The following is a 26,202-nucleotide window of genomic DNA, read 5'->3' as shown; positions in this document are numbered from 1 at the left end:
AGCACATGGAATGCTGGAACACTTTCTCACAGGAAGCAGCCAGTGCTGCAACAGTGGAAATGAGGACAAGTTACTGGAAAATAACAGAATCTGAAGAAAAAATGCTGCACAAGCTGCAGTAGCTGGGGAGACAAAGACACTGAACCCCAGCCCCTGCAGGGCAGCTATTGAGGAGCCACAAACCTCACTGAAGCCTTTTCAGGATCCATACAATACCACAAAGTCATCAAGTCAGAGTGAAACACCTCAGATTGCCCTCAACCAGCACCTGATTGCCTGAGAGAACAGCAGCAGCTCCTAGTGCAGCACCAACCCCCCCTGCCATGAGCACTCCCAGGCATTCAGACCCCTCTCAAGTGCCACATGAAGTTCAATTTATTTTCATGTTTCTAATCTGGCAAAGCAGGTCCAAGCCAAATGCTGACAACACTTGGTGCCACTGCAGGAGGAAACCCTGCTACAATGAGCACAGCCACCACTGGTGTATTTCAACATATTAAACAACTTGATATTTAAACAAAGGACTGTATTTAATCAGTGACAGCATGAACCACAGTGTATGTGCACAGTGCAGCTGCCAAAACATCAAGTGAAGCAATGTGAACCACTGCAATTTGTGCTGCAATAGCTAAACCCAGCACTGCTCTGGCTTCTACAGAACTCTAACTCTTGGCATCTCAGGCTTAATTACTACAGTCATCACCAAGAAAGCTATTAAAACCAACCAGGCACAGGTAAACATGGGGAATTCTACAATACAAAACTATGTAACACACCAAATGAGAGCAAGGAATGAGTGAAATTTCCAGAAATTTCCATTTCTCAGACCCAGCCATACCACTCCACACTGACAGACTGCTTATTCACTGAATACCCTCTGGAATGAAACAGAAGTCATTTATAAAAATATTTAAATATTTTATTTTTAAAAGCTGTATGTTCCTGGTTCCTCTTCATTGCACTCAGACTTCTTTTTCTGCAAGTGCAAAGCACACAATTAGAAAGATTGTGAAAGAAAGACAGAAAACAACAGCAGAAACTACACAACATGGAACCATCATTCAGGATAACAAGCCATGTGCCTGCCAAATATTCTTAAGTATTCACATCAGATTTTACATTAAATGAACAGAATTCATGTATTTCTAAGATCAGGTAAGGCTCTGTGTGTTTTCCTACCCCACAGCAAGGAGCAGCAGTGACAAACCACAGAGGATTCAATAGGAATTCACCCAATGAATCCCACTGGCTTCACACCTTACAGGTCTATTGTTACTCACCTGTGACTCCCGAGTTAAGGAACTCAGCATGTTGCTCCTCAAATAAGATTCTAAATATCTGAAGTTTCCCCTTGTAGTTTAGTGGCAAATTAGAGGGAAAATGTCATGAATTCCAGCTCTGCATATTGGTTTATTTCCCTGAGCTGCTATTTGCTTCACTCCTATACACGCTGATTTATACACCAGGTTATTTTTTAAATTCATTGTTAAAGTATTTCAGCTAATAGCTTTTTAACAAGGTTTAGTTGAATCAACATCTGAGAAGCAGCTGCTCTATTTCCTTTTCCCATGCTGACAATCACCAACTGCAGCCTGAGTGCAGGAATGGTCACTTCTTGTTTGACCACCTGCTGCAGACAAAGGACAGAATTTATTTGCAGCTGCAGGGCTGAAAAGCCTCAGACAACGGTTACATTTTGGCTCTATAAAAGCAACATGCAGAAACTTTACACAGAACTGAGATTAATCACACGTTTCAGGCAGGAATTATGTAACCCAGCACAGGGTGATGGGCTACCAAACCCTCACAGCAGTGTAAGGACACCAACTACTTACTTGTCCACCTGTTCCCTTGGTCCCTCCACACACCACTGGGCACCGTGCTGGATGTGCTCATGTTCAACTCCTCAACTGGAAAAACATTTCCAAGTTATTACACCCCCAAATGATTTTGAAATCTTTTGTACAAACCCACGTCTAGAAAGGTATTTTTAGCTGCTGCTGTCAAGATATCAAGCCCAGGTGGAGTCAGGGTGCTCAAGCCCACAGTGTGACAGCAGGGACTGTGTTCTACCCTACACATTTCTCAGTGTTCCCCAATTCAAAGGTACTCAGTGACTGAACACCAAGTGTCCAAAAACCTTTATTATTTCATCCATCCAGGACAAAAAAGGGATACTTACTTCCAATGGATGAGCACTCCGGTGTCACTCAGCTTTCATCTTCACCTAAAGGATAACAACTGAAGTTATTAGAGTCATACACAGCAAATTGTGACCATTTCAAAACTAACTTAAAAATAAGGTTTTAACATATATGGATTGATTAGTTATGAGGGGGAACTTATCAATTATTCCAAACTATTATGTGGAAGAATAAGGGGCAGAAATAGGCTAGCCTAAACACTCATCAAGAGCTGAAGGAATATGCAGGCAGTTGCCTGAAGAACTGCACCCTGAGCACAAACCGTAACCCCAGTCTGAGCACAGTGAGGTCTGATTGCAGCCAGAGGTATACTATCCCTTATGTGAAGGCTTTAATTTCATCAGCTACTCCAACTCTATGACCCTATTTGTCTCCTGCAGCAATGCCCTCTCTCTTCCCCTTCCTGAGGGAGTGCAGTGGTCCTGGCCTCTTGGAGACCTCATGTTCCACAGTCGAACAAGTGCTTCAGAAGCCAAAGGCAGACACTAGAGGTTGGCACTGTCACTGCTTTTATCCTCAGCAAGGTTCTTCCCTCCTCAAGGCCTCCCTTTACTACAGCTGAGGGCAGCCTGCAATGGAGAGCTGGGGATGTGATGCAAGGCTCTGCACAGCTCCAGTTGGGAGGCAGATCTCACCATGGGCACAGCATGATCTGACCAGGCAGGGACAACTTCAGGCTTTAGTCTCCAACCCACCACCCACCTGGGTTTCCTCACAGCCCTTGGGAACAGGAGAGTTATGCACGTTTTGTTTTCTCTGCCATAGCAACAAACACCATGCATAAGGGATACTATATCTTTGTGCATCCTTTGAACACTGCAGATTCCCTGCTAGCCACACTCCTCCCAGCCCTCCCCAGTTAGCTCCTCAGTACTGGTGTTCAGAAACAACATTTATAGAGATGGGGTGTTCACAGACCACTGCGGGATTGCACAGCCAAGTCCTAATGTGTCAATCATTACCTAGCAGCAATGACACAGGTGGGAGAAGGCCAATCCTCCCTTTTTTCCTTTTCCAGGCAGCAGCTATTTAACAGCCCCACTAGCTGGTATGGAGAGTGAAAAAAAATCTGAAGCTAATTAGCTGATTGCAAAACTTGCTGGTAGTGGAAGAAGCCAAGTGATTCCCCAGAGCAGCATACTTGGATGCATCCTTCCCAACATGCTCAGCCTCACTGAACATAATGGAACAGAACACTGGCCTTCCTGATCATGTCACTGCAGCTGGCAATGATTAACAGAGACATGCAACCCCATTACTGCTCCAGTCCTAAAACTACTCACAGGCCTCAGTGTTCAGCTATGGGGAGAACTGCAAGCAAATCAACACTTTGTATGCTTAATGTTACAATAAAGCCCCATCCACGCTGTGCTGTGCTCTCCTGCCAGCACCAGGCTCTGCTCGGAGGGCCTAGCAGTACGCAGATGTATTCTGACACCACACTTCTGAGCTTCAGGTAAGCTTTTGAGAAAAAGTGTATTTCACACACAGATTAAACCAAGATGAAACACAATGCAAGCACTTGAATGTCATTTCTTGTACCCACTTGTTACAGACTGACTTAGAGCAGACATGACTAAGTTTGCTACCACAACCAAGTTTCATTACTGCAGCCAGAGCTGGTTTGAGCCCCATGGTTTCAGTCACAAATTGCTTGCTCCAAGAGTGTCAAAAACCTGCTTAGTTCAAGTATGCAGAATGAGGCAGATGTGCCAATAACCCCTCCATGACATTCCTGCAGGTCAAGTATCCAGAGCACAATGGAAAAACTTCAGTCAGATCTTGAGCAATGGTTTGAGATCACTAGTTCAGTTTTGCTACCTGACAGCACAGCGGCTGCCAGCAGGTTTGCTACTGGATCCCAGTCCCAGGTAAGGATAAGCCATCACAAATGGATTCAAGTCACAGGTAAAGGTAAACCATCATGAAAAGCCAAACTGACATTGTGACAAGGTGTCACTGTGTGAGCAGCTGGCATGGGCTACACTCACTGTGGTGTAACCAAAGACCTGTTGTCATTAACTTATGGTGCACCTGCTACTTCAAGGGTTCAATGGAAAGGTGGCTACAGCAGAGGGCAAGGTTGTCCAGCAGATCCCTGGTTCACCAGCAAGAGTCCTGCCTGGAAGGTAACAAAGAAGGGTCCAGAAGTGACAATAATACCAGAAGCAAGTATGCAAAGCAGAACTTTGCAGAACAAGGGAAAACACATCACAGCACTTGCTAAATAAACTGAGTATGAGACAAGAGCCAGATCATTCGCTGGAACAAGGGACCTTGAAATTCAGGTTCAAGAGCTAATGCAAAAGAGCTGGAGATCAGCATGTCTGGATGTCTAGCAACGTAAGCATGCTAATCCTGGAACACTACAGTTAGGAGTTCTAGTAATGAAGAGTTTAGAATTACATCCCAAGACTGATGAAAAATGAAATTGTACATTACACTATCAAGATGACTCTACGAGGCAGAAGTACAGAATCTCATCACTGTCAATTAAAGCAGAGGAATATATCAGGTTTGTCAATCCAAGTTTAAAATAAAGACTACTGCAATGTCCAATAAGCTCTATGAAACTCACAGGGATATTCAATCAAGCACTCATTTATGTCCTCAAAAATATTCTGGATCAGTCTCAGAACTGCTTGCACCAGTAGCTTGAGGTGATTCTCACATAGCACACACGAGGCAAGAGCAGTGGTTACTAACACATTCCCACCAAGCCAAGACTCTACACATGGATGAGCTGCAGATGGGCCACTTCATCACTACAGAAAGTTTAAACGTGTTCTTTTCCAGGCACTGAGAGCACCTTGTCAACTACTCAGCTGAGTTTAAGATCACATTCCCTCTTCCCCACAGTGCTCATTTAAGAATATCTTCGTTACATCGGAACTAAGAAAAATCCACCCAAGCCAAGTTGTAAGTACAGAGGAATCGGGTCTGGAAATCCTCATCTAAGAACCACAGTAAGTTACTTGTTGTCTCTGAATGAGACAAAAGCTTCAAACCAAAAACCACACAGCTTTGATGCAAGCTCAGCATACAGGTATGGAGTGCTGCACTGTAATTCCACAGTCAGAAGTGTGATGTCAGAATACCCACAGTATAAGATTACATAGAAAGTCACCAAGTTATATGATATTGCTTGTTACCTACCTGGACGCAGTCGGCAATGAGAATCTTGGAGCAAGCAGGAATACTACATCCGGGTCCTAATGTCCATTGCCATTTGTGGTACTACGTTCCTCACAGTTATGAACTGCAGAAATGCTGGCTAAGTGCAGTTATGTAGCAGGCCACTAGTTTAAAGTGTAAATTGCAGTCTCAAACTCCAGCAAGAACTTGCTGCCACAGTAAATGGTTGCCAAGGAGAAGCCAAGAATTTGTCTACCACAAAAATACCACAAAATCTCAAAAGCATTTTCAATTTCCCATCAGCTGTATAAATGATTAGTGTATCTATGCCAGAAGGTAAGATTATTCTGTATTCATTTCTGAGAAAGTGTGAAGACATATGTGTAACGATACCAGTTTCTACTTGCTGCAGTTTTTAGAGCTCTGAGTGTCAAAATGGGCTCAATTTTGATAAAACAAGCTAAATTGCAACAGCCAATGTCCTCCAAGTCCAGTACAAAAATGTTACGTGATCCAGACCATCCAAAAACAGGTCTGACCAGCAAAGCACTTTTCTGAATGATTTTAGAAGATTCAATTATATAAATCTGAGTTTATGAAAGAAGTCCAAAACCTCATAGGAATAGATCACAGGAATGTCACTTTCTCACCTCCCACATTTAATAACTTTTATCAGATTTTAAAGTTGACATGTTTGCCAGCTTTTAAGACACCATCTTTAAAAGGTCTTGAAAAGAAGTTGGCTAGTTCATCATATGCCTGTTTAGTACATGCAACTCAAAGCAGAACTTGTTTTAGAAATTCTGCTTCTGCAGCTACAACAAAGCCAGATTTAACCAAACTTTCAGATCTTTTGAAAACTGCCAAATCTTTCAAATATATTTACTAATCATGGTTTTGCAGCTCAGCTATTTTAATACCTAGCAACAGTAGCTTACATACAAAACAGGGGTACCCAAAGAAAAGCTCTGTAAGGTACAAAGACAGCAGCATCCTTCACTCTTCCAAGTTACAGAACTATAAAAGAACATACTTTAGGATATGCACCAGCATCTCTTTTAATAAAGAATGACATGTAATCTGAAAAATAAACTGAAAAAATTAATTTAATGTTCATGTTCAGAATTCCCCACCTCAGACACCTTCACCTTTTGAGGGTGTCCCATGAACACCCTCCAGAAAAGATATTGTTTAAAACCGCTTCAATAATGCAAATTGCATCGATACTGCTCATTTGTAAACTATCCAATACAACTCCCAAATACTTGGTCTGCAGTTTAGGAACTGCCAATTTGGAATTTCCTCCTCAAGAGCAATTCATTGTTGTAGCATGTTACCAACCCCCAAACGTTTCTGGGTAAACAGAAAGCATTCACCAAACAAGCTGAATCACTCTTCAGTGAGCTTCGTGTTCCACATCAGTGTTACCTGGATCAGCATTTCCCAACTTGCTATTCTGTCATTTAAGGGGTAACAGTACTTCAAGAGGGATCAGACATCTGTACCCTAAAACCCTGCAATCTGACACTTTATGTTTTAACCACAGGGAAAATTTAGCAGAAAATTTAGAATTAGCCAATGCTCAGCACAAGGAATGGAAGGTTATTGGGAAGATTAAAGCTATTCACAGAACTCCAGTGGCTGGGAATCATGTGAAGCTACAGCCAAGCTAAGTTTACCTACTTTGTGCCAAGCAGGTTGATGTATCCTGCATTAACACTGAGGTATTTGACACTGGGAAGTCACGTTCCCAGTTTACCTGGTACATTGTAATAACAAGCAAAGCAACTACCTTACCAATGAGTCCAGAATGCTTTGAAATTCTTCTGGGGCTTAATAAAATGAACAGCAAACTAACGAATTCATCAGATCTTCTACAAAAAGAACCTTAAAGGGAGTTTATTTGCACTGTGTAGTAGTAACTCTTAAAACTCCAGATTCAGATACTACTTTTGAAGCATTATCTCCAAACATCAATAATAAAAAAGCGATAACCATCATGCAAGCAAGCTGATTGCTGTATTTTACATACAGGATTTTAGGATTTGCACACCAGCTACACAATTTAAGAATAGTTCCTGCAGTCCCCATAATACAAATGATTGTATTCTGAACTAGGCAAATTAGTCCACTGTTAGCATGAGGACATAAGCAAATTAACCTTAATCACTCGAGTAACACTTCTGGTCTTTTTGCCAAGCAATTTCAGGCAGGTGTACAATATGGAGCAAGGCCAGATCCTGTAATCTCAAGACAGCTTAAGAGCATATAAATATCACATTAACAATCCTTTAGTGAGGAAGTCAGCCAATACAAGGCATTCTAGGAATTTATTTTAAAATAACCATTGCTAGTCTTCTGCTTAAAGTCTTTGAAAGATTCCAAGCAGTAACTGCCAGGGTGGTAAGTGCTACCATCCCACCACCCATAGCTAAAATATGGAATTCATTACTGCACTGCTTGCAGTGAAGCGTTAAATAATGTATCTCACAGCATTTGTAAGATTTCCATTTGCTTCCTTGTTGCAGCACAATTACTGCTGAAAAAATCTGCACCTACTGCAAAGTTCGGCTACAATTTAACCCAATCTTTGGCTAGAGAGGCACTGTGGGAAGAGATCTCACTCTTCACTGTAGTTCCACACCCTGGTCTAGGTCCGACCTCAGCTCGAGGCTCTCAGGTTACTGTGGCAGGTGTGGCATTTGGCCTCATTTGTTTAACCACGACTGGCAAGAAGAGTTACTACATTTAGTTTTCTATTTATTTTAAGCACAGTAAAAAAAAGGTTGGTACACTTTGGGAATTCAGTGGCACAAGGTACACTGCCATCAAGTTAGGGACGTTATACATCAAAAAAACAGCTAAATTTGATTTTGAAACACTGCATTACATAATTAAATTGTACTCGCCCAAACAGACCACTTACAAATATTAGGTCAGTAAGTTTCTAACATCCATAAAAACGTAGCTTTCTTACTAAAATGCAAGAATTAAGAAGTCGGTGTCTAAACAAGACAGACAAAAACAAACTGGAATGAAACTACAGGTCACATCTAAAATCGGGGCTTTTTGTTTGGGGCTTCATATTCTTCTCTCCCTCTACCATATCCTGCTGGTGTTCCAGGCCCCATTCCTCTAGGACCCTGGCCACCCACGGGCCCCGCACCTCCCTGCCCAAAGCGTTCAGGACGCTATTGGAACAGAATTAACAGTTCATTATAAGTAGTTGATGTCCATGTGTGTTAAGTATATATTTTTAGAAGGTTCCGTAGTCAAGGTTCGTCGATACAATCACCATTGAGCCGATCCACAGGTACCGGGAACATAGAAAGGAAAAAAGGGTAATTTAAAAATTAGTTTATTGTAATACATGCCTTGAGGTATGTTCCCACTTGATGCATTCTCATACATCTGTTACAAAGAACAGATCCTCCCTGCAGTGCTAGAAATGTAAGCATTAGTGCAGATGTGAATTAACAACTTTTCCAAATGAGCTCTAGCAAAATTTTCAACCAAGTTAATGCAAATAGCTTGTGAACTTCTCACCTTTAGTGCAGTAAAAGCTCAGATTACATCACTGTCATTTCCAAATAAGCCTATTGAGAGAATGCAGCTCCAGTTGGCTGAAGCAGGAGCTGACATTCATCAAATGTAACAGAATGCCTACTCACCAGGACTGGCATGTGCTGTCTAGAGACCATGTGCTTTTCAAGATGGGGTTAAGACTACGGTCTGCTGACTAAACTGCAGAGGCCTTTGGCAGTACCAAAACTCATTGTGAGCACTACTGCATTGCAAGAAGAAAAAAAAAAATGTGAAAAAAGCTACTGACCAGTGCTTTACCTAACCAACGCAACTGCTCGAGCAAAGACTGGCACTTGTTCAAACCCAACGTACTCCGGAGCTGCTGGTGCTGCATCAGATGCAAAACGTGTTCCAAGCACTCAGTGTTTCCAGTTAGAGCTATGCACAGAGGGTTGTGTGCATCCAGGCAGTATCTCCCTTCCCACCCCAGCTTCACCACAAGCTCTTGGAAAATTCACAGCTTCACAGCAGTTGAAAAGGTTTCACACCAAGGTGTAACAGCTAAGTTACTCTGCAATAAAGCAGAGACTTCAGGTCTATTTACTAGTACCTCTAGTTGCATGTACTTTGTTCAGTTACTGTATTACTAGGTGTGATCAGCATTCAACCTACAGAAGTTACACATTATGAGGTCAAAGAGAGCTTTAAATTTTCATTTCAACCAAGGTTCCCACTACCGAGTCACAGAACAATGGTAGGTGGTTTGTTACAAAAAGTATCTGCAACTGAAATTCCACACTTCAGAGCTCCTGACTTCTGAAAGTCAGCATCAATCCTTCCAAGAAAGGAGTTTCACAAATATTACTTAGGTTATTTCTGCCTAAATCGTGGCAGATTCAGCTCATCTGCAGCTCTGTTTAAAGGTATCAGCCCAGGAACTGTGACCGCATTGTGTGGCAGAGATCCCCAACCTAAGAAACTCCAGGCAGTTAATCCACCTCACTGTCACATCTTTTGACCAGATCACATTTCAGGTATTACACAAGTTCAACATGCACCTGTTACCATGGTTTTCAGGAGAAAAATGTACATAGTATCCACCACACACTGCCTAACTGCTCACAGGAAGCTCAGGAACTGCTTATGTATCAGTAGGATATTGAGGTACCTTAAGGCCAACAGCACTGCCTATTGAATCAATGATGCTCTGGGAAGTTACCATTCCAAAGATATGTTCCACAAAAAGATAAAACAGAAGGTGTCTGACAAGCTACTATGGTAGCTCAGCTCATTAGGCCAGAGGCCTAAACCCACCCAAAAATCATTTAGTTCATCTTGTGCTGCAAGTGTACACCCTTTCAGGAGGGTGAAAGCACACTGGTATCGCCACCTAAGCCAACAGATTCCCATCCTGCCCATTAAACACTTCTGTCATCTACATCCATGGTGCTTCAGTGTAGGAACACCAAACAGGCTCCAAGCCCAGTCACACATGTAGTGTGCCAGAAATTAGTACAGTTTGGAAACATACCTCGGAACAGGAGATATGCTGTAGTTTTAACAGGCTCTACCTTTGTGTCATGCCCAACACAGGAAAACAGACCGGGCTATCATTCCTTTGGGAGACAGGAACCACAAATGGCTACAGTCCAGGATAGCTGGAACATGCCTGAAGCTAAAAACCAGCATTTCTGCTCTTCTACAGCAACATCAGCACAGACTAAGGGATATGCTGTTTACCATTGATAATTTAAGTTCATCTGCTGCTGGAACAGACCTGAGCACAGATTTTGGACTGAACAGCACACCCAGACCAACATGCATTCAGCCTACCTAGGCTTGGAAGGGCCAAAACAGTGTTACACATTGGGAAGGAGAACAAAAAAAACCTCTCTTGTCCATCAATACAGAACATCAAATTACTGAAAAACTACATTAAGTATTTTGATGAAATTTGTCAGATTCTCTAGAATTCATAAAAAATCCTTCCAAGCCTAACAGTGACGCAGAATTTCCAAAGTCCAATGAAGTCAGTTAATTGCAAATATGCTTAAGAGCACATTTGAATCCACTTACAAACAATTTCTGAGTGTGTAAGCTACCATAAAGGTTATCAACTACTCTAGTGCTACACACTGCCACGTTGTCCTGTGTTAAACACCTGACAAGAGAGTCAGCAGTTAACAGTGACATTTCCACAACCATCCGAACACTGGAGAACTCATTCCCAACCACAACAACTCCCTTGTGCTAAGCTAAAGCCACCACAGGATACGTTACCATGTCACTTCCCATCATAGAACCACTCATGGCTGCTTGGCCAACTCCTGGATTAGCTTCATAACCTATGCCGCCACCACCTCCCAGAGGTGGAAATTTCTGGGCTGCTGAAGCATAAGGATCTAAGAGAGAGAAATATATAATCATATTCTGACCATTTCTAAGTTAGCCACACAAAGTAATCACTTAAAAGGTTCTTTACCTCCCATGTTCATTGTGGCAGCACCACCCATTCTCATGTCTCGCTCTCTCTGCATAGAAGAAACAACTTTTAACTTGGATCATCAACCACCAAAATCCAAACTTTTCAGCACATGTACAGCCAGCTGCCACTGCCCCTATACAAACACGGTGCAATCGCCAACCCAAAGGAAACAAAACACAGCCATCTTGAAAACACATCTACAAAATTCCTGAGCATGGTAACGTGACCCAAACCCACCACCTTATCACTTACTGGATCCATGTAACCCATTCTACTATAATTCTCTTCCCTCTGTCTTCTCATCTGCTCTTCCATCTCCCGCTGACGGATCATCATCTCCTCCTCCCGCCGGCGACGCTCCTCCTCCTGCCTGGTCACCACAAAGCAGATGTTAAATCCCAGAAGTGGAGCACATTGAACACACACTAACATCAACTTCTCCAGCAATATAAAGGCACTGAAAGATTACACTTCAGAAAAAAAACCCCATACTCTATGATGTCAAAATATTTAAGGAGAAACTTACACAGCAGTTCAATTTCGCAAACACAAAGTGAAGCAGCAATGGTGTTTCTTGAAAAATAAAAACTTTCATATGTAAGTAATTGAAAAAAGAAAAAGGTAAACGTAACTTTGAATAACATCCCATGAAAGCCAAACTAACCTCAGCTGAATTTCCTTGCGTTTCTGCATTTCCTGATTATGAAGTTCTTCCATACGCCTCAGCTCCTCTTGGCGCCTCATGAGGTCTGCAGGAATGAAGCCTGTGAGCAGCTTTTCCACAATGTCCTGTTTTAACTACATCTGAATTAAATCTGCCTCAGCTGCACTGTGGCAGACAAGTACATTCCAGTATCACTGTTCTTACCAATACACCACTGAAATATCAAAAAGCTACCAGTTCCTCTTTAACACTGAAATTCTCAAGTTCATAGTCAGAAGCGGGGATTTCCTCACTAAACCATTAAAGAGTCATACACTTAAGCCAGCATTTAAAGCAAAAAGATAATAAGAGTTCAGAACCTGTTACCTTGACGCAGGAGGTTTGCCTGATGCTCATGATAAGCATCTTCCATCTCACTTTCAAGTTTGTCCTTGGCATCTTTCATATTTTTTGCCACTTGCTCTCTCTGCTGCTTTTCCATTTCATCTAAAGATTTCCATCTTTGAGAATATTCAAATTCAAAACTGCCAGGCTGAGCAAAACGGGGAGGAGTCTCTCTTTCCCTGCAGAAAGAAAGATACTCAGAGTGGGCAATCCTGGAAACTCAAGGTCAATACAAGATCATGACCAAAATAACTGAATTATCAGGGAACATCAAGGACACCCTGAGAACATCTGACCAGCACAGGAGAGAGAACTGGCTGTGATGGAACTGCTGCATCTTACACACTTAGACAACAGCATTGAACACAAATAATTAGCACAGCACATGTGGAGACTCCTGCACTATCACATCCAAGCAAATCTTCAGAGTGCTACTGCTTGTTTGCCTCATTCTTAACTGTTTTTAGGCACTTCACTGCTGACAACTGCAGGTGGAAAATCTTCAAAAGAGACAAGTCTTTGTCCAAGCAGGCACAATCAAGGTGGAGCTTTCCAGTACCAAAGCACTCTGTGTCAAAGGCAAACAGCCTTCACTTTCAGGTAAATAGTTTTAAAAGTTGGCCTGAGGGCCAACAGGCTGTTTTGTCATATAAATAAGCTCCAATTTAAAATTCAGTAATTTATGGAACAAAATTACCAAGTTCAAAAGCTTTCCAGCCATTACCAGTATGAACTATTTCAACGCTTGGAACACCATATTAATCCACATTGTTCTCAAAGCCACCTCTGAACCACTTACAGTTTTTGATCAAAGCAAGGAATTCTGAGCTCTTTCTAAGCCAAGCAAGACTGACTGGATCTCCCTCCCTGCACTCCCTTTTGTGATCTGGGAAAATATAAAATTCCTACCACAGGTTTAATATACAGATTCTTACACAAAACTGCTGTTTCAGAAAAATTTCTCTTGACTTTTTAATACTCCTCTAGACTATTTGTTCCTTTATGCCAGTAGTCAGCTCATAAGGCAAATCTACATGCAACAAGTTTATACAAATCATGGAAGTTAAAGTTTTGCTTTGTTTCTCATTTCAAACCATGAATGTAAATTACCAAGTTCCCCACAGGATCATCAACCTGAGACATGCCTTAAGGGAGATGACAGCTTTTAACAATAGCATGAAACAGTTCGAGTCTGATTTTTCAAGCTTCTGCATACCAAAACCATGTGTCAAGCTGCTATTTCTTTGTACTACAATTAGAAAACTGCTTGTGTAACAGTGAATACACTAAACAAATCATTGTTACTTTAAACTATGAACAAACAAAAAACCCCCCAAGAACTGGCAACACAACGGAAAATCTAAAGCCTGTTTCTGAAAAACTTTCCATATTCCTCAGTGCCAGGGACAATACCACTTAAAACATCATTAATGCCCTCTTTATATCAAAAACAGTGCCTACTTTTGATACATCGGATTCTTCTGAGCAAGCTTTTCTGGAAGACCATCTTCATCATCCAGTTGTTCCAACGGTTCCACAATAACTGGCCTGGGAGTGCTGAACAGAAAATACTGGTTTTACTCCTCTAAAAGCCCTTGTTCTGAAAAACTAGAATCCTACAGTCTTTATTCAGCTTAAAACTGAAAGATCCTGACAAAGTACTTACGTTGTCAACAAAAACACCCCCTCAGTACACCGTTCAAATGCTTTCCTTGCAGCTGGCTTTGATGCAAACTCAACAATGCCTTTTCCTGTTGATCTACCTCGATCATCTACAATCACAACAGCTCTTTCCACCGGACCAAACTGGGAAAAAGCCTCCTCGAGCAACTCGTTGGACACGTAGGGTGAGAGGTTCCGCACCGACAGGGCAGCGGCGTGAGTGGCAAAGCGAACTCGGAGCTGCCGGCCCCTCATGGGGGTATCGTCCAACTCTGCCTTTGCGATTTCTGCAAGAGCTCTAGATTCCTGGGGGAAGTGCAAAACCCAGTCTTAGAAAACTAAGCTGTACATCACCACAACGCGAGAACGAAATGGATGAACACACAACACGAATGCCTACCAATTTAATGAATCCAAAGCCTTTCCCTTTGTTGATAAAAACCTCTCCCGGCTCCCCGTATTTGGCAAATAGTCTTTTAAAGTCTTCATCTGTAATATCAGCAGGCAAGTTCCCAACAAACAACCGGCAGCGCTGTGTGTACGTCTTCTCCCCGGGCCGCCTCAGCAGAGAGAGGTTCGCTTTAAACCCCTACAAAGAATAGACCAGTTCGAGCTATCACTGAGTGCTGCACAGCGAATTGCGGGGAGCCCTGAGGACCCCCGGAGAACCCAAACCGCAAGCCCGGGACCTCCCGGGCACTGCGAGGGGATCGAAACCGCAGCCCTGTGGCACCGCGAAGAGACCCAAACCGCAGCCCCGGCACCGCCGGGGGCACCGCGAGGGAAACCAAACCGCAGCCCCGGGCAACGCGACGGAACGCAAACCGCAGCCCCGGGACCGCCCTGACACCGGGGACCGCTCGCATCCCGCTGAGGTGCCGCCGCCTCTCCCCCGCTCCTCCCCTCAAGATGGCGGCGCGGGCGCGCGGAGCCGCCGCCATCTTGTGCCTCAGGGAGGTGTGGGGGGGCCGTGACTCACCTCGTCCGACAGCTTCTCGCTCCTATCTCCCGAGCCCTGCTGTGTCCCGAGGCTCTGCTGGCCCTGGTGCTGCTGCCCGCGGCCCCGCGGCTCCCCGCCCGGCCCGCCGCGGTGCCCCGGGCCGCCCTTGTGCGGCCCCTGCTGCGGGCCGCCCGGCCCCTTGGGGCCGCCGCCGGGAGACTGTCCTTGTCCTTTCTTAGGGCCGCCGGCCGGTGTGGGGCTCGGGCTGGGCTTGGATTGCGGCTGTGCACCGGAAGGAGACGAGGAAGGAGCCGAAACTGGCGGCTGCTGCTGTGGCTGCTGCCCCGAGGGAAGCGCAGAGGATGGAGGCGCTCCCGCCTGGCTACCGGTGGGTCCCGCCGTGGTGGCGGAGACCGAGGAGGATGAAGAAGGCGGAGCAGAGGTGGACGTGGGCGGCTTCGGCGGTTCGGGCTTCGGGCCTCCTCCCGGCGGACCGCCCGGGCCTTGCGGGCCGCCCGCCATCGGGCCGCGGTTCTGTCCCATGCCCATGCCGGGCGGCGGCGAGCGGAAATCATGGTTGGGACCGCCACGTCCTCCACCGCCGCCACGCCGGTGAAAGCCGCCGCCACCGCCGCCACGGCTACGGAAGCGATCCCGCGACATGGTGTAGCGGAGGGAGGAGGCGGAGATGAGAAGAGAGCTCCGGCCGCGGCGGCTGCTTCTGCTCAGCGCCCGCTGCGCAAAATGGCGGTGAGCTGGACGGCCTCGCCGCCGCCTTTGTCCGCCCGTAATATAGTATGCCCGCCCCCGGAAGCCCCCCTCCTCCCCACCAGCCAACCACCAGCACCGGCGGCGCTGATTGACAAGCAAAATCACCAATAGCGTGTAGCAATTCCGCCAATTCTTTGATCTCATTGGTAACGAGCCTGCCCTCTGTCCATTGGCGCGTTTGACCGCCGACGTTGGCACGGGACGGTCCGTTAACCCCCCGCGTGCTGATTGGGCAGTTTGAGCGGCGGGAGGCGAAGTCACGGCGGGAGCGCGGGTCGTGATTGGCTGGCTGGGCTGTCAGTCAGGCGGAGGCGTGGCCGGGGCACGGCTGCGAGGCGCCTCAGGGCGCACTCAACCCTGGCTGCGGCTGGAAAAATGTCAAATAAACGTATTTTCAATTACAATTCACTGCTTCAGCGCAGCCGGAGCCTTCGCTTCTGCTTTGAAACCAAATCTGAGATTAAAAATATCCGATTTATGCATTCAAGGGTGGTAGTGGAACCCCGGCGCCAGCATGGGGAGTCAGGTTCAGCGTTTTGTGTGAAAAGTCGGGCAGGGAAGCACCTAAAAAGAGCCCTGATTTGGGAACAGCGATCCGCAGTTACTTTCCAGACGCCCTAGGAAAGGAGGACAGAGCTTGGTGCAAACAGAAAGCGACGCCAGCTCTCCAAAATGTCCAGGGTGCATTCTGAGGTGAAAATTAAAGCAGCTGTACCAAGACCGTAGTGCTTACAGTCCCGTGTTCCATTACAGAAAACAGGCCAAAAGCACATTCCAGCTCTTTAGTGTCCCTGATTTCAGCAGTGCCATTTTTATACCTTCCCTTCAGTGTTTCCGGCCATCCCCCTCTCAAGCTCCCAGGAATGTTTCACATTCAGTTTCAGGTCTGAAATAAAAAAAATCAAACCCCGTGTGAAACCCAAGGGAAAGTCCCACGTTAATTTCACAGCCCTGAACTGTGGCAGTGCTCTGGTCAAACATCAATTGCATAAATATTTCTGATACTCTGGGGAAGTCAAAGGTCAGTTTCATTCTTCACTGAATCGTGGAATCACAGAGTAGTTTGGGTTGGAAGGGATCTTAAAGCCATCCAGTTCCACCCCCTGCCATGGGCAGGGACACCTTTGACTCTCTCAAGTTGCTCCAATCACCATCCAACCTTGAACACTTCCAGGGATCCAGGGGCAGTCACAGCTTCTCTGGGCACCCTGTGCCAGGTCCTTCCCACCCTCACAGGGAACAATTTCTTCCCAAAATGCCATCCATCCCTGCCCTCTGGCAGTGGGAAGCCATTCCCCTTTTCCCTTGTAAATTGTCTCTCTCCATCTTTTCTGTCAGCTCCTTCAGGTACTGGAAAGAATTAGGTCTTCCCAAAGTCTTTTCTGCCAGATGAACAATCCCAATTCTCCCAGCCTTTCCTTATAGGACAGCAACAAAATAAATGTCTCTGTGGCTTTATATATTTTAAATTAAAATGGAGCCACAGATTGATTCTGGCCCCGAATCAGTGTTATACTGGCTGTGGGACTTCAGCCACTTCCAAGCACTGCAGGATGGAAACTCCAGGTTGTTTTAAAATGGATTCTGGCCGTGGCCCTGCTGCCGGCAGTGAGTGTTTCCACCACGAGGTGTCTCAGAGGTTAAATCACTGCAAGAGCAAATTTGGGACTGGCTCTTATCACAAACTAACAACTGGCATCGCCTTGCTGTCACACCTGGTTCTGTCTCTTCAGGAAACAAATAATACTGAGTGGAAAAGGGTTTGTCTGTGTTGTGTCATAGGTATAAGTGAACTGTATTTTTGAGAGCTACTAATTTTTATCATTCTTCAAAAGAAATAAAGAGTATCATTCTTCTCCTAATTCTGCAAAAATCTGCAGAACAAAGATCAGAACAGAAAAAGGGAGGGGCAGCTCAGATCTCTGCTCTGTGTGACCAGGGACAGGACCCAAGGGGGGATTGATGTGGTGTCTGGACAGGACCAGGAGCTGGACTCGATGATCCCTCTGGGTCTCTTCCAATTCGAGATATTTTGTGATTCTATGACTCTGTGAAAAATCTATACAAGAATCTGTAGAATTTATCTGAAGTCTGCAAAGTGGCTTTGAATTTCTCCAGATCTAGTAAGGCCCGGGTAAGAGTCCGTGTTTTGCAGCTGCAATATGAGTGTTTATCCTGGTCTTCAAATCAGAGAAAAACTGATTCCTGAGTAGGACTTGAAGAAAAAACAAACTCTGGTAACAGCCACCTCTTTGTAAGTGTTCATGCTGGGCAGCTGGCTGGTTTTGTTTAAAAACAGAGACTGAGGAAAAAAGCTTGGGATGTTCTCCCCAGTATGTTCCACTGTAAACAAATATATCTGAGACTGGCAATGTTCTGTGACACCTGGGGTAAGAGTTGAAGAATTTCTGCATCCTTACATTGATCTTTTCATTGGGATGTTCAGTGCATACATACATTAGTTCAGTTTAATAGGGGTTGTTGAGAGAAGCAAAAAAGGAAGAACTCCAGACCTTTCTCACCCTCAAAATATTAATCTATTTTAAAATAACACTAGTGTTACTAATTCTGAGGATTTTTCATACTGTACACCTGATCTAAAAATTGAATTAAGCCGTGGTAAGAAACAGCCTGTGACTAATGAGGAAAAGACCTTAGAGGAATATGACAGGGAATTGGCCTGACACAGAGGTGCCCAAAGTTCTGAATGTCTCAGCTGCCACAAGCACAGGATAATCCTCAGGTAATCCCTGTGCAAAGCTCAGCAGGTGATTGATTCAGATACTTTTTTTTCCCCTAAACTGTTTCCTCCTGTTTTAAACATAAACACAAGACTGGCAAGGGGAAATCTGAATTATGTCTGTATTATTAATTGCAGACTGTAGGAGGAAGGAGCAGCGTGTGTCCAAGTTGCTAATTAGGAATAATTACCCCATGAGGTTCTGTAAGTGTCCCAAGTACAAACAAACACAAATCCCACTAACATCTCTTCCTACTGAAGAAGCAATTAAATGCTGTGAGGAGATGTCTGCACTCCCTGGGCATTCCCTGGAAAATTTTGACCCAGAAGAAAACAGTTTAAGAGCTGTGTGCACAAATTCCAGTATGTCCCAGAACTAGAGGTGCTCAGGAATTTGAAGAATCAGGAAGCAAAGGGAGGAGTGGGAAGGGAGTGCAGAGCAGGGAGGCACCCAGAAGGTGCAGGGTAGAGTCCTTGTCCTGCTGCAGGCTCTCCTAAACCAAGTCTGTGGTGCTCTGGGATAAACCTGCCTGGAAGAATAGGAATGTTCTGCAGGAATGTTCCTGCAGAACATTCCATCATCCAGGGGCTCACCACAGTGTCATGAAGTGACCTTTGATAGAATAAAGGAGAAAAATGCCAATAGCATCACCTGGTATCTGAAGCTGAGGCAGGATTGCAGGAGTGGCCAAGAGCTGCTGTAGAGGCTCTTCAGCTCACAGCAACTTTCCTTGGCACTCAGTGATGAGGGTTCTCCTCTCCCTCCAGTGCTGTTTTCACCTCTCCTTGAGCACGGATTAAATCTGCTCTCCAAGAGGTTTTTCCTCTATACCATCACAAATATGCCTATAGGGTAAAAATAGAGAGCTCTGAGGTTGGGAAGTTCAGTGACTTGATGAGATCACACAATGTGGATAAAGTGGTCTTTCCCTCCTCTTGCTCCTTGTGTCTCCTCTCTCAGCAGTAGCTGCTCTTGCAGTGGGCAGAGTGATCCTTGGACAGCTGAGCATGCCAAGACTGTCTTCAGAGAGGCTCCAAGAGCCCTCCACTCCCAGTGATGGTAATTGGAGTTAAGGATGCTCACTGCCTTGCAGGAACACTCAGCACAGTTGTACAACAAAGCTGTCAATCCAGACATGTCCTTGAGCTGTGGAGAGAAATGAGATAGACATAACTAGAATTTATCACACTGCCCTACAGTTAACAGTATGCATGCCATCTATAGGAGAATTTAATTTTCAGTGGTTTTCTACTAGAAAGAATTTAATTTTGTATTTCTTCAATTAAGAGAATTTAAAACTCTGTCACGTTTTGTCACCTACTGGCCACAGTCCTTTAGATGCAGCCCAGAAATCCAGCTGTGCCCTGGGCTGCATCCAAAGGAGGGAGGCCAGCAGGTCGAGGGGATTCTCTCAGACTACCTGGGAATACTGCACCCAGTTCTGGTGCCCCAACATAAGGGGAACATGGAACTGTTGGAGCAAGTCCAGAGGAGAGATGTGAATTTAATAAAGAGGCTGAAGGACCTTCACTATGGAGACAACTTGGGAGAGCTGAGGCTGTTCAGCTGGAGAAGAAAAGGTTGTTTGGAGACCCCACAGCATCTTCCAGGATCTGCATGGGCCTCCAGGAAAGCTGGAGAGGGACTCTGCATCAGAAACTGGAGTGACAGGACAAGGAATGGCTTCCCACTGAAGAGGGGAAATTTAGGCTTGATATATGGAAGAAATTCTCCCTTGTGACAGTGGGCACAGGTTGCCCAGAGAAGCTGTGGCTGTGTCTGGGTCCCTGGAAGTGTCCAAAGACATGTTGGATGGAGCTTGGAACACCCTGGGATGGTGGAAGGTGTCCCTGCCCATGGCAGCAGGTGGAACTGGATGGGTTTTAAGGTCCCTCCCAACCCAAACCAGCGTGGGGTTCTGTAACAATAAATATGTGGCAAGAATGGGATGTAAGTGTTACAGAGAATCCTGTTCTTGTATCTCACAGAGACAAGCAGGGAAACAGATACATCAACTCTGCAAAATCCCAGCAGTTCAGAGCTGAGCTCTGGTTAATGTTTGGCTATGCATGGAATGTCAGTGGGGCAGAAGGGAGTAGACTCACAATGCTGTATTTCATAAGGCTGCCATGACTCTCTCAAAAATCCAAAGACTGGCAATGTCTTCTCTATAATTTTTTTTTTAATACACTGCTATTTCCAAGAGACAAACACAAAATCAAAACTTTTTTTTCTTCATAACGCAAAAATGGTGGAAATTTAAAAATAAACAGTTTTAATCTGCCTTTGGAAAAAGTGATGTAGTGACAGCATGAATTCAGGATGATAGTAAAAAGCAGCAACCAGAGTTTGTGAGTGGGCAGTAATTGCCAATAAAGATTCAAGAGGAGGTCTCCAAACAACACAAATGGCCAAAGAACTCCAGAGGTTATTCATGTCATTCCTCAGTGACTCTCAGAAGACAAAGATAAAATTAATCCTGCTGTAGCAGCAGGCACTTGAAGAGACTTCCCAGGGGATGACTGCTCTGACAACCTGACACCGATCCCAGATCTTGAGCACAATCAGATTTTGCAAAAGTCTAACAGTTCCCTTTTTGAAAATTACTTTTGGCATCTTATTATGGCAAATAATAAGATCTAAACATCACAGTAACATGATGATGGCTAGCAGGGCCTGCAAGCAATCTGAAATGTCTTGTGCAGGTTTTATTGATCTCTCCCCATTTTACTCTGGGGGTCACAGGGTGAGCTTGGTGCCAGCATGAACTCTCCCACTGCAGAGGACCACAGGGCTGTCACAGGGAGGAGTTTACTTGGGGTGGGAGTTTGGATTTTCTGCAGAGAGACAAGAGCAGATAGAAAAAAAAAAGACCCAAGAGCTAAGAGAAAACTCATATTTCCTTTCTTCTGCCTCAACAACAGAATCTGCCATGAACCTGCTACAAAACTTCTGTTACCATAAACTGGATTTCCATTAGAAAAACTTTCCAGTAAGTGTCCTGGTAGCACAAGAAAGGCATGAATACAGCTGGAAAATAGATAATGACTGTATAAGAAAACAAGTGGATAAGAGAAAGAGAAATTTTCTGCTTGCTCTTATGGCAACCTCCACCCACCAGCCTGCTGTGGATGAGATGCACCCATGTCCCAAGAGGGTGGTGGTCTACAGATAAATAAGAAACACAGTTCTCTGCCTAGGTTTTGTGCTTCTGCCAGAATTTTTTCCCAGCAGATCACCCAGTAGAAAAAAAAAGCTTCAAAATGGTGCACTGACAATTTTTAAGGCTCCAGAGTAAGAAAGATTCAGAGTCCCTGATGCAGAGCAGCATCAGCTGTTTGTAACACAGAATTAGCTATAAAAGTCTGCATCCCACATCTGCACATTGGTCACTGTCTGTTTAAATATTTCATGATGTGTGCAATTAAGTTCTTTCCTCCCTGTTGACTCTGTGACTTCAGAAATCCAAAGTATTTATCTTGACCCATGTTCTGGGCTTATTTTCACATTTGCACACTGACAATGAAGCAAAACAATTTCTTTTTTATTTATAACCAGATTCACTTTGGGGAGCTGAGAGCTGCCATATTTGGTGTGCAAAAACTGCTGTCTGGCATGTTTGGAAACAAAAGCCTGTGTTATTGAGACTTAAAAAGAGGATGCAAAATAGATTTATAATTATTGTAATTAGAATAAAAGCATGATTGCACTGAACTTAAATCCTGGTCCAAATTTCATACACATGCACAAACCATCCAAACAGAAATTAACTTCATAATTAATATTGGATCATTCCTTTTACAAAAAAGGCACTATTAATTATTGATGATGCTTGTGCTTTTCCCGAGCTGTTTCCATCTTTTCCCCTCCAGTTCATGGAGTGCTGGGGGTAATACAGCATGTACAAATAAATCACTCAGAGGTGTGTAAGTTACTCCACACTCCTGCACGCAGGAGGACCTGCTCCTGGATGTTCTTATCAAACAGAATACAGAGGGACATTTGTTTGTGCGAGCAGAGCTAGAATATTCTCTTTAGAGTTCAGCTTCCTCCTTTCATCCCACCCACCACCAGACACTTCCTGACATTTCTCCTGCAGGCAGAGCAAGGCAACTGCCTTTTTTTTTTTTTTTTTTTTTTTTCCTTTTTCAACGGCTGCTCCTTCAGTTATCTGTGGGTGGTGGGGGAAGGGGATGTTAACAGCAAACACAGCCAGAGCAAGTCTGGGAATGAGGGGGAGTTTCAGGATGGAAATAGGCCCCTGCCAGCCCTCCTGCGTCTGTGTCTCTATGACTAAGCGTTCGCTTTTTCAAACTTGGCTTTTCTCTTTCCTTGATCCTTGTTGTTTCCAAGCCTCCTGTTCCCCTTTGTCCTGGCAGCTCCTGACATCACCAGCGCCAGGGAAAGGCAAATCCCACCCAGCACGTGGAGGGACAAACCAGAGCAGGCCCTGAGCTGGGACACAAACCCACGTCCTCACTGCCCCCGGGTCTCCCCTGTCTGCTCCGGGCTCAAGAGGAGACACCACTGCATTTGCTTTTCCCCTGAAATATTCCCTGTATTTTCTCACAGCATTACAGCCCTGCTTCAGAAGAGTCTGCAGTACGAGAGCACCTAAAATTAAGAGGTGTCCACAGTTTTGCCCATCTGTGGGACAGAAAAGGCCACTGGCTGCTCATCTCCACATCCCTTTTCAGTCCATGACAACAAGAAGGACAGAGAAGTGCCCAAAGCACCATATGGTTAGTGGTGAATGTGGTGGTGGTGCTGTGCTGATGGTTGGATTTGGTGATCTTAGAGGTCTTTTCCAACCTTAACCATTTCATGATTCTTTGTGGGTACAACATCTGCAATAGCCATGTTTTCCTCCACCCATCTCCCAAAGCTGTCCTATTTGGATGCTCACTGGAAAGGAAACAAGATTATTTGTTGTTACTAATTCATGTTTGGCCTGAAACACACAGCAGGGCTGTTCCACCTGCAGCTGGAATTCTCTGTAGACCCTGTGCTGGAGCAGAGGCAGGAGTGCCCAGCCCCAACCCACGGGGCTGGCAGGTTTGCAGGAGTGCCCAGCCCCAACCCACGGGGCTGGCAGGTTTGCAGGAGTGCCCAGCCCCAACCCACGGGGCTGGCAGGTTTGCAGGAGTGCCCAGCCCCACTTTGTACAGCTGGCAGGTTTTCTGGGTGATCTATATTCAGCTGTGCATGCCCGTGGGGATGTGCAAAGATCATTCATCCAGTTCACTGAACTGCAGCCTGCATGTAGAGGGGGTTTTGTGGTTCCTTTTTAAATGTCACTGGTTTAAAGAGGAATAGTCTCACTCAGGATTGTGCAGCAGATTGGAACATGGGCACTCCAGGGGTGAAATAAAAAGCAATTCAAAAACAATAGTGTGGAACAATCTTATCTTTTCCCTGCCTTATCCAGGCATTTATCTTGCTCTGTTCTGCAGAAGTCATCACCACATTATCTATGTAATCTGCAGTGTCTTTTTTAGCCACATTAGTGCACAAACAGTTCCTATAGAATCACAGAATCATGGAATGTTCTGGGTTGGAAAGGACCTTAAAGCCACCCTGTTCCACTCCCTGCCATGGGCAGAGACACCTTTCACTATCCCAGGTTGCTCCAAGCCCCAATGTCCAACCTGGCCTTGGACTCTGCCAGGGATGGGGCAGCCACAGCTTCTCTGGGCAACCTATGCCAGAGCCTCCTGTGAACACACAGAGCCCCCTGTTCCTTCACAGGGTACAATTCCTTCCAAATCACCCATCTAACCCTGCCCTCTGGCAGTAGGGAGTTATTCCCCTTGTCCTATCACTCCAGGCCTTGGAAACAGCCTCTCTCCATCTTTCCTCTTGTCCCCTTCAAGCACTGGAAGGCCACAGCCAGGTCTTCCCAAAGCTGGGCCAACAACACCCAAGAGTCAAGAGTCTGAAGAAGCTGAAGAATGTCCTGCTCTGGTTCCAACACCCTACAGAGAATGGATGTCTCAGCCCACACCAGGGTCGATCTGGCTTTAAATGGTGGCTCTCACAGTCACCCCCTTGTCTGTCCATTGTGGCATCACCCTCAGCAAACCTGCAGCAGGCAGAGATTTCAACAGCACATGGCTGATTTATCACCTGTTGTAGTGACAGGCTCTATTTCTCACAGAATTCTCTGTACAGTGGTCTGAAAGCACTTTCTGTTGGATGTTCAAAGTTCAGATATTTCCTCCACTCCCTGGTTTACTTAGGAGAATCACACAATGGCACAAAGATGTCTGTTCCCATGAAAATGCTTGAACAAGTTCATTTTATACCATACTATGGAAACTTACAATGTAGCCCAAGAAGTTACAGTAGTTTTGTCGAGTTCTCGTGGTATTTGAGGTTATCCTGAGTGGCTCAGCATGTGGCACTAGGATGACATGAAAAAAGAGGTTTAGTAACACAAAAACACCCACAATTTCTAAACTTCAGCCTGAAAACATGAAGGCAGCCTTTGCAAAGCCTCAGAAGGCAGAGGGCAAAAAGAAAAAGCAAGTTTATTTTCCTAAATATCTTAATTCCTAAACCAAACTCGAACTTTTAAGGTCTCCCTCATACTTGAATTTCTCAGCATTTTAGATAAGTTAATAAATATTTATTCTTCATTACATTTATTATGTAGTAAATTTATTTCTCTGTTTTCTGTCTTCCTAGAAAAGCCCATTGAGAAATCTGTGCATTTTCAGCTGGTCCACACAGTACAGCACAATCTGTGCTGTGACCCCCATGCTTTTGGGACACCTGTGTGTTCACAGTGAACTTTTGTGCTAAACACCTGGGGAACCCTGAGATGTGCAGCCCTATATTGAGACAGTATTAGAATTCCTAACTCTTAAAAAAATGGAATATAAATCCCTATTAATTTTTTTATTGTTATTGTATTTTGTCCCCATTAAAAATATTAAAATATTCATTCTTTACTTTGTAGCTACCTAAAGATTAAAATTATTTTTTAAATTACTATAAAATTTCACATCAGGCTCACAGTTCACATAAAACATCTTTTGCCATTTAAAAACCCCAATTTTTTTGAGAAATTTCATAAAACAACTCAGGAACTGTAATTATTTTAGACTTCAAGATAAGGATTATTTTAATTTAGACTTGAGGATGAGGATTATTGCATAAGTGAAAAGCATTAATTATTAAATTATCACATTAATTATCTCTTTGTCCTTGGAATGCCATGATTTCTAAGAGAGACCTGACAGGATTTCCTAAATGAATCCCAATATTCTGCATCCAGCATTTCAGGCCAGCTGAAGGACATTGTTTATATAAGGATCACTTCAGTCACTACTGAAATGCAGCTGCAGCTCAGCACCAGTCTATAATTGTGCAAATCAGATAAACTGGGAAGTGGAGATTTCCTTTAAGTCCAAGTTTTAATTAGCAGATAGATTAATTAATTATTAAAGAGACAAGAATGCATTGTCCTTATCAACTTCTGGGTGCTGGCAATGTCCAACATTGCTCACAATACAAAACCCTCAATAATCTGAATCTCACATATGGTTTCAAAGGTTTTCTTAATAGGCCATCAGTCTTCGTTGGCTACATGTTAGTTTTCTTTTAATTAGTGTTCTGCTGGGTAATGAATCTCTTGCTATTCATGCTAATTAGTGCCATGCTCAGTGTTTCTTTCTTTTGGGCTGGTG

General features: G+C 44.5%; 1 protein-coding gene across 3 annotated transcripts; it reads right to left on the bottom strand.

The window, feature by feature from the left end:
- Nucleotides 1–897: 897 nt before the first annotated feature.
- On the bottom strand, nt 898–15,777 carry SFPQ (splicing factor proline and glutamine rich). 3 transcript variants are annotated; one of them, XR_009489507.1, is made up of 12 exons: nt 15,039–15,777; nt 14,460–14,648; nt 14,064–14,365; nt 13,859–13,954; nt 12,380–12,576; nt 12,014–12,098; nt 11,602–11,719; nt 11,347–11,395; nt 11,145–11,266; nt 2,183–8,530; nt 1,836–1,910; nt 898–976 (listed from the first exon to the last, which is right to left on the bottom strand). XR_009489507.1 is itself a non-coding variant. In XM_059868494.1 (11 exons), the coding sequence occupies exons 1-10, from the start codon at nt 15,660–15,662 to the stop codon at nt 2,207–2,209; spliced, it is 1,803 nt and encodes a 600-aa protein (XP_059724477.1). In that variant the 5' UTR covers nt 15,663–15,777; the 3' UTR covers nt 898–1,910; nt 2,183–2,206. The 3 variants fall into 3 exon arrangements, 1 of the variants encoding a protein (XP_059724477.1); XR_009489508.1 differs by having other exon boundaries at nt 2,183–2,227; XM_059868494.1 differs by having other exon boundaries at nt 898–1,910; nt 2,183–2,227.
- Nucleotides 15,778–26,202: the final 10,425 nt, after the last annotated feature.

The sequence above is a fragment of the Haemorhous mexicanus genome, chromosome 27 (genome assembly GCF_027477595.1).
Source record: "Haemorhous mexicanus isolate bHaeMex1 chromosome 27, bHaeMex1.pri, whole genome shotgun sequence".
NCBI lineage: Eukaryota > Metazoa > Chordata > Aves > Passeriformes > Fringillidae > Haemorhous > Haemorhous mexicanus.
This window is presented reverse-complemented; position numbering and strand designations above follow the sequence as displayed.

Bases quoted from the DNA above. Each gene is read 5' to 3' on its own strand.
- SFPQ (XM_059868494.1), bottom strand. From the start codon at position 15,662: ATGTCGCGGGATCGCTTCCGTAGCCGTGGCGGCGGTGGCGGCGGCTTT. The intron at 13,955-14,063 runs GTAAGTACTTTG...TTTTCTGTTCAG, and splicing joins GGGGTGTTTTTGTTGACAAC to CACTCCCAGGCCAGTTATTG. The intron at 2,228-11,144 runs GTAACGTATCCT...GTTATCCTTTAG, and splicing joins CTATGATGGGAAGTGACATG to GTGAAGATGAAAGCTGAGTG.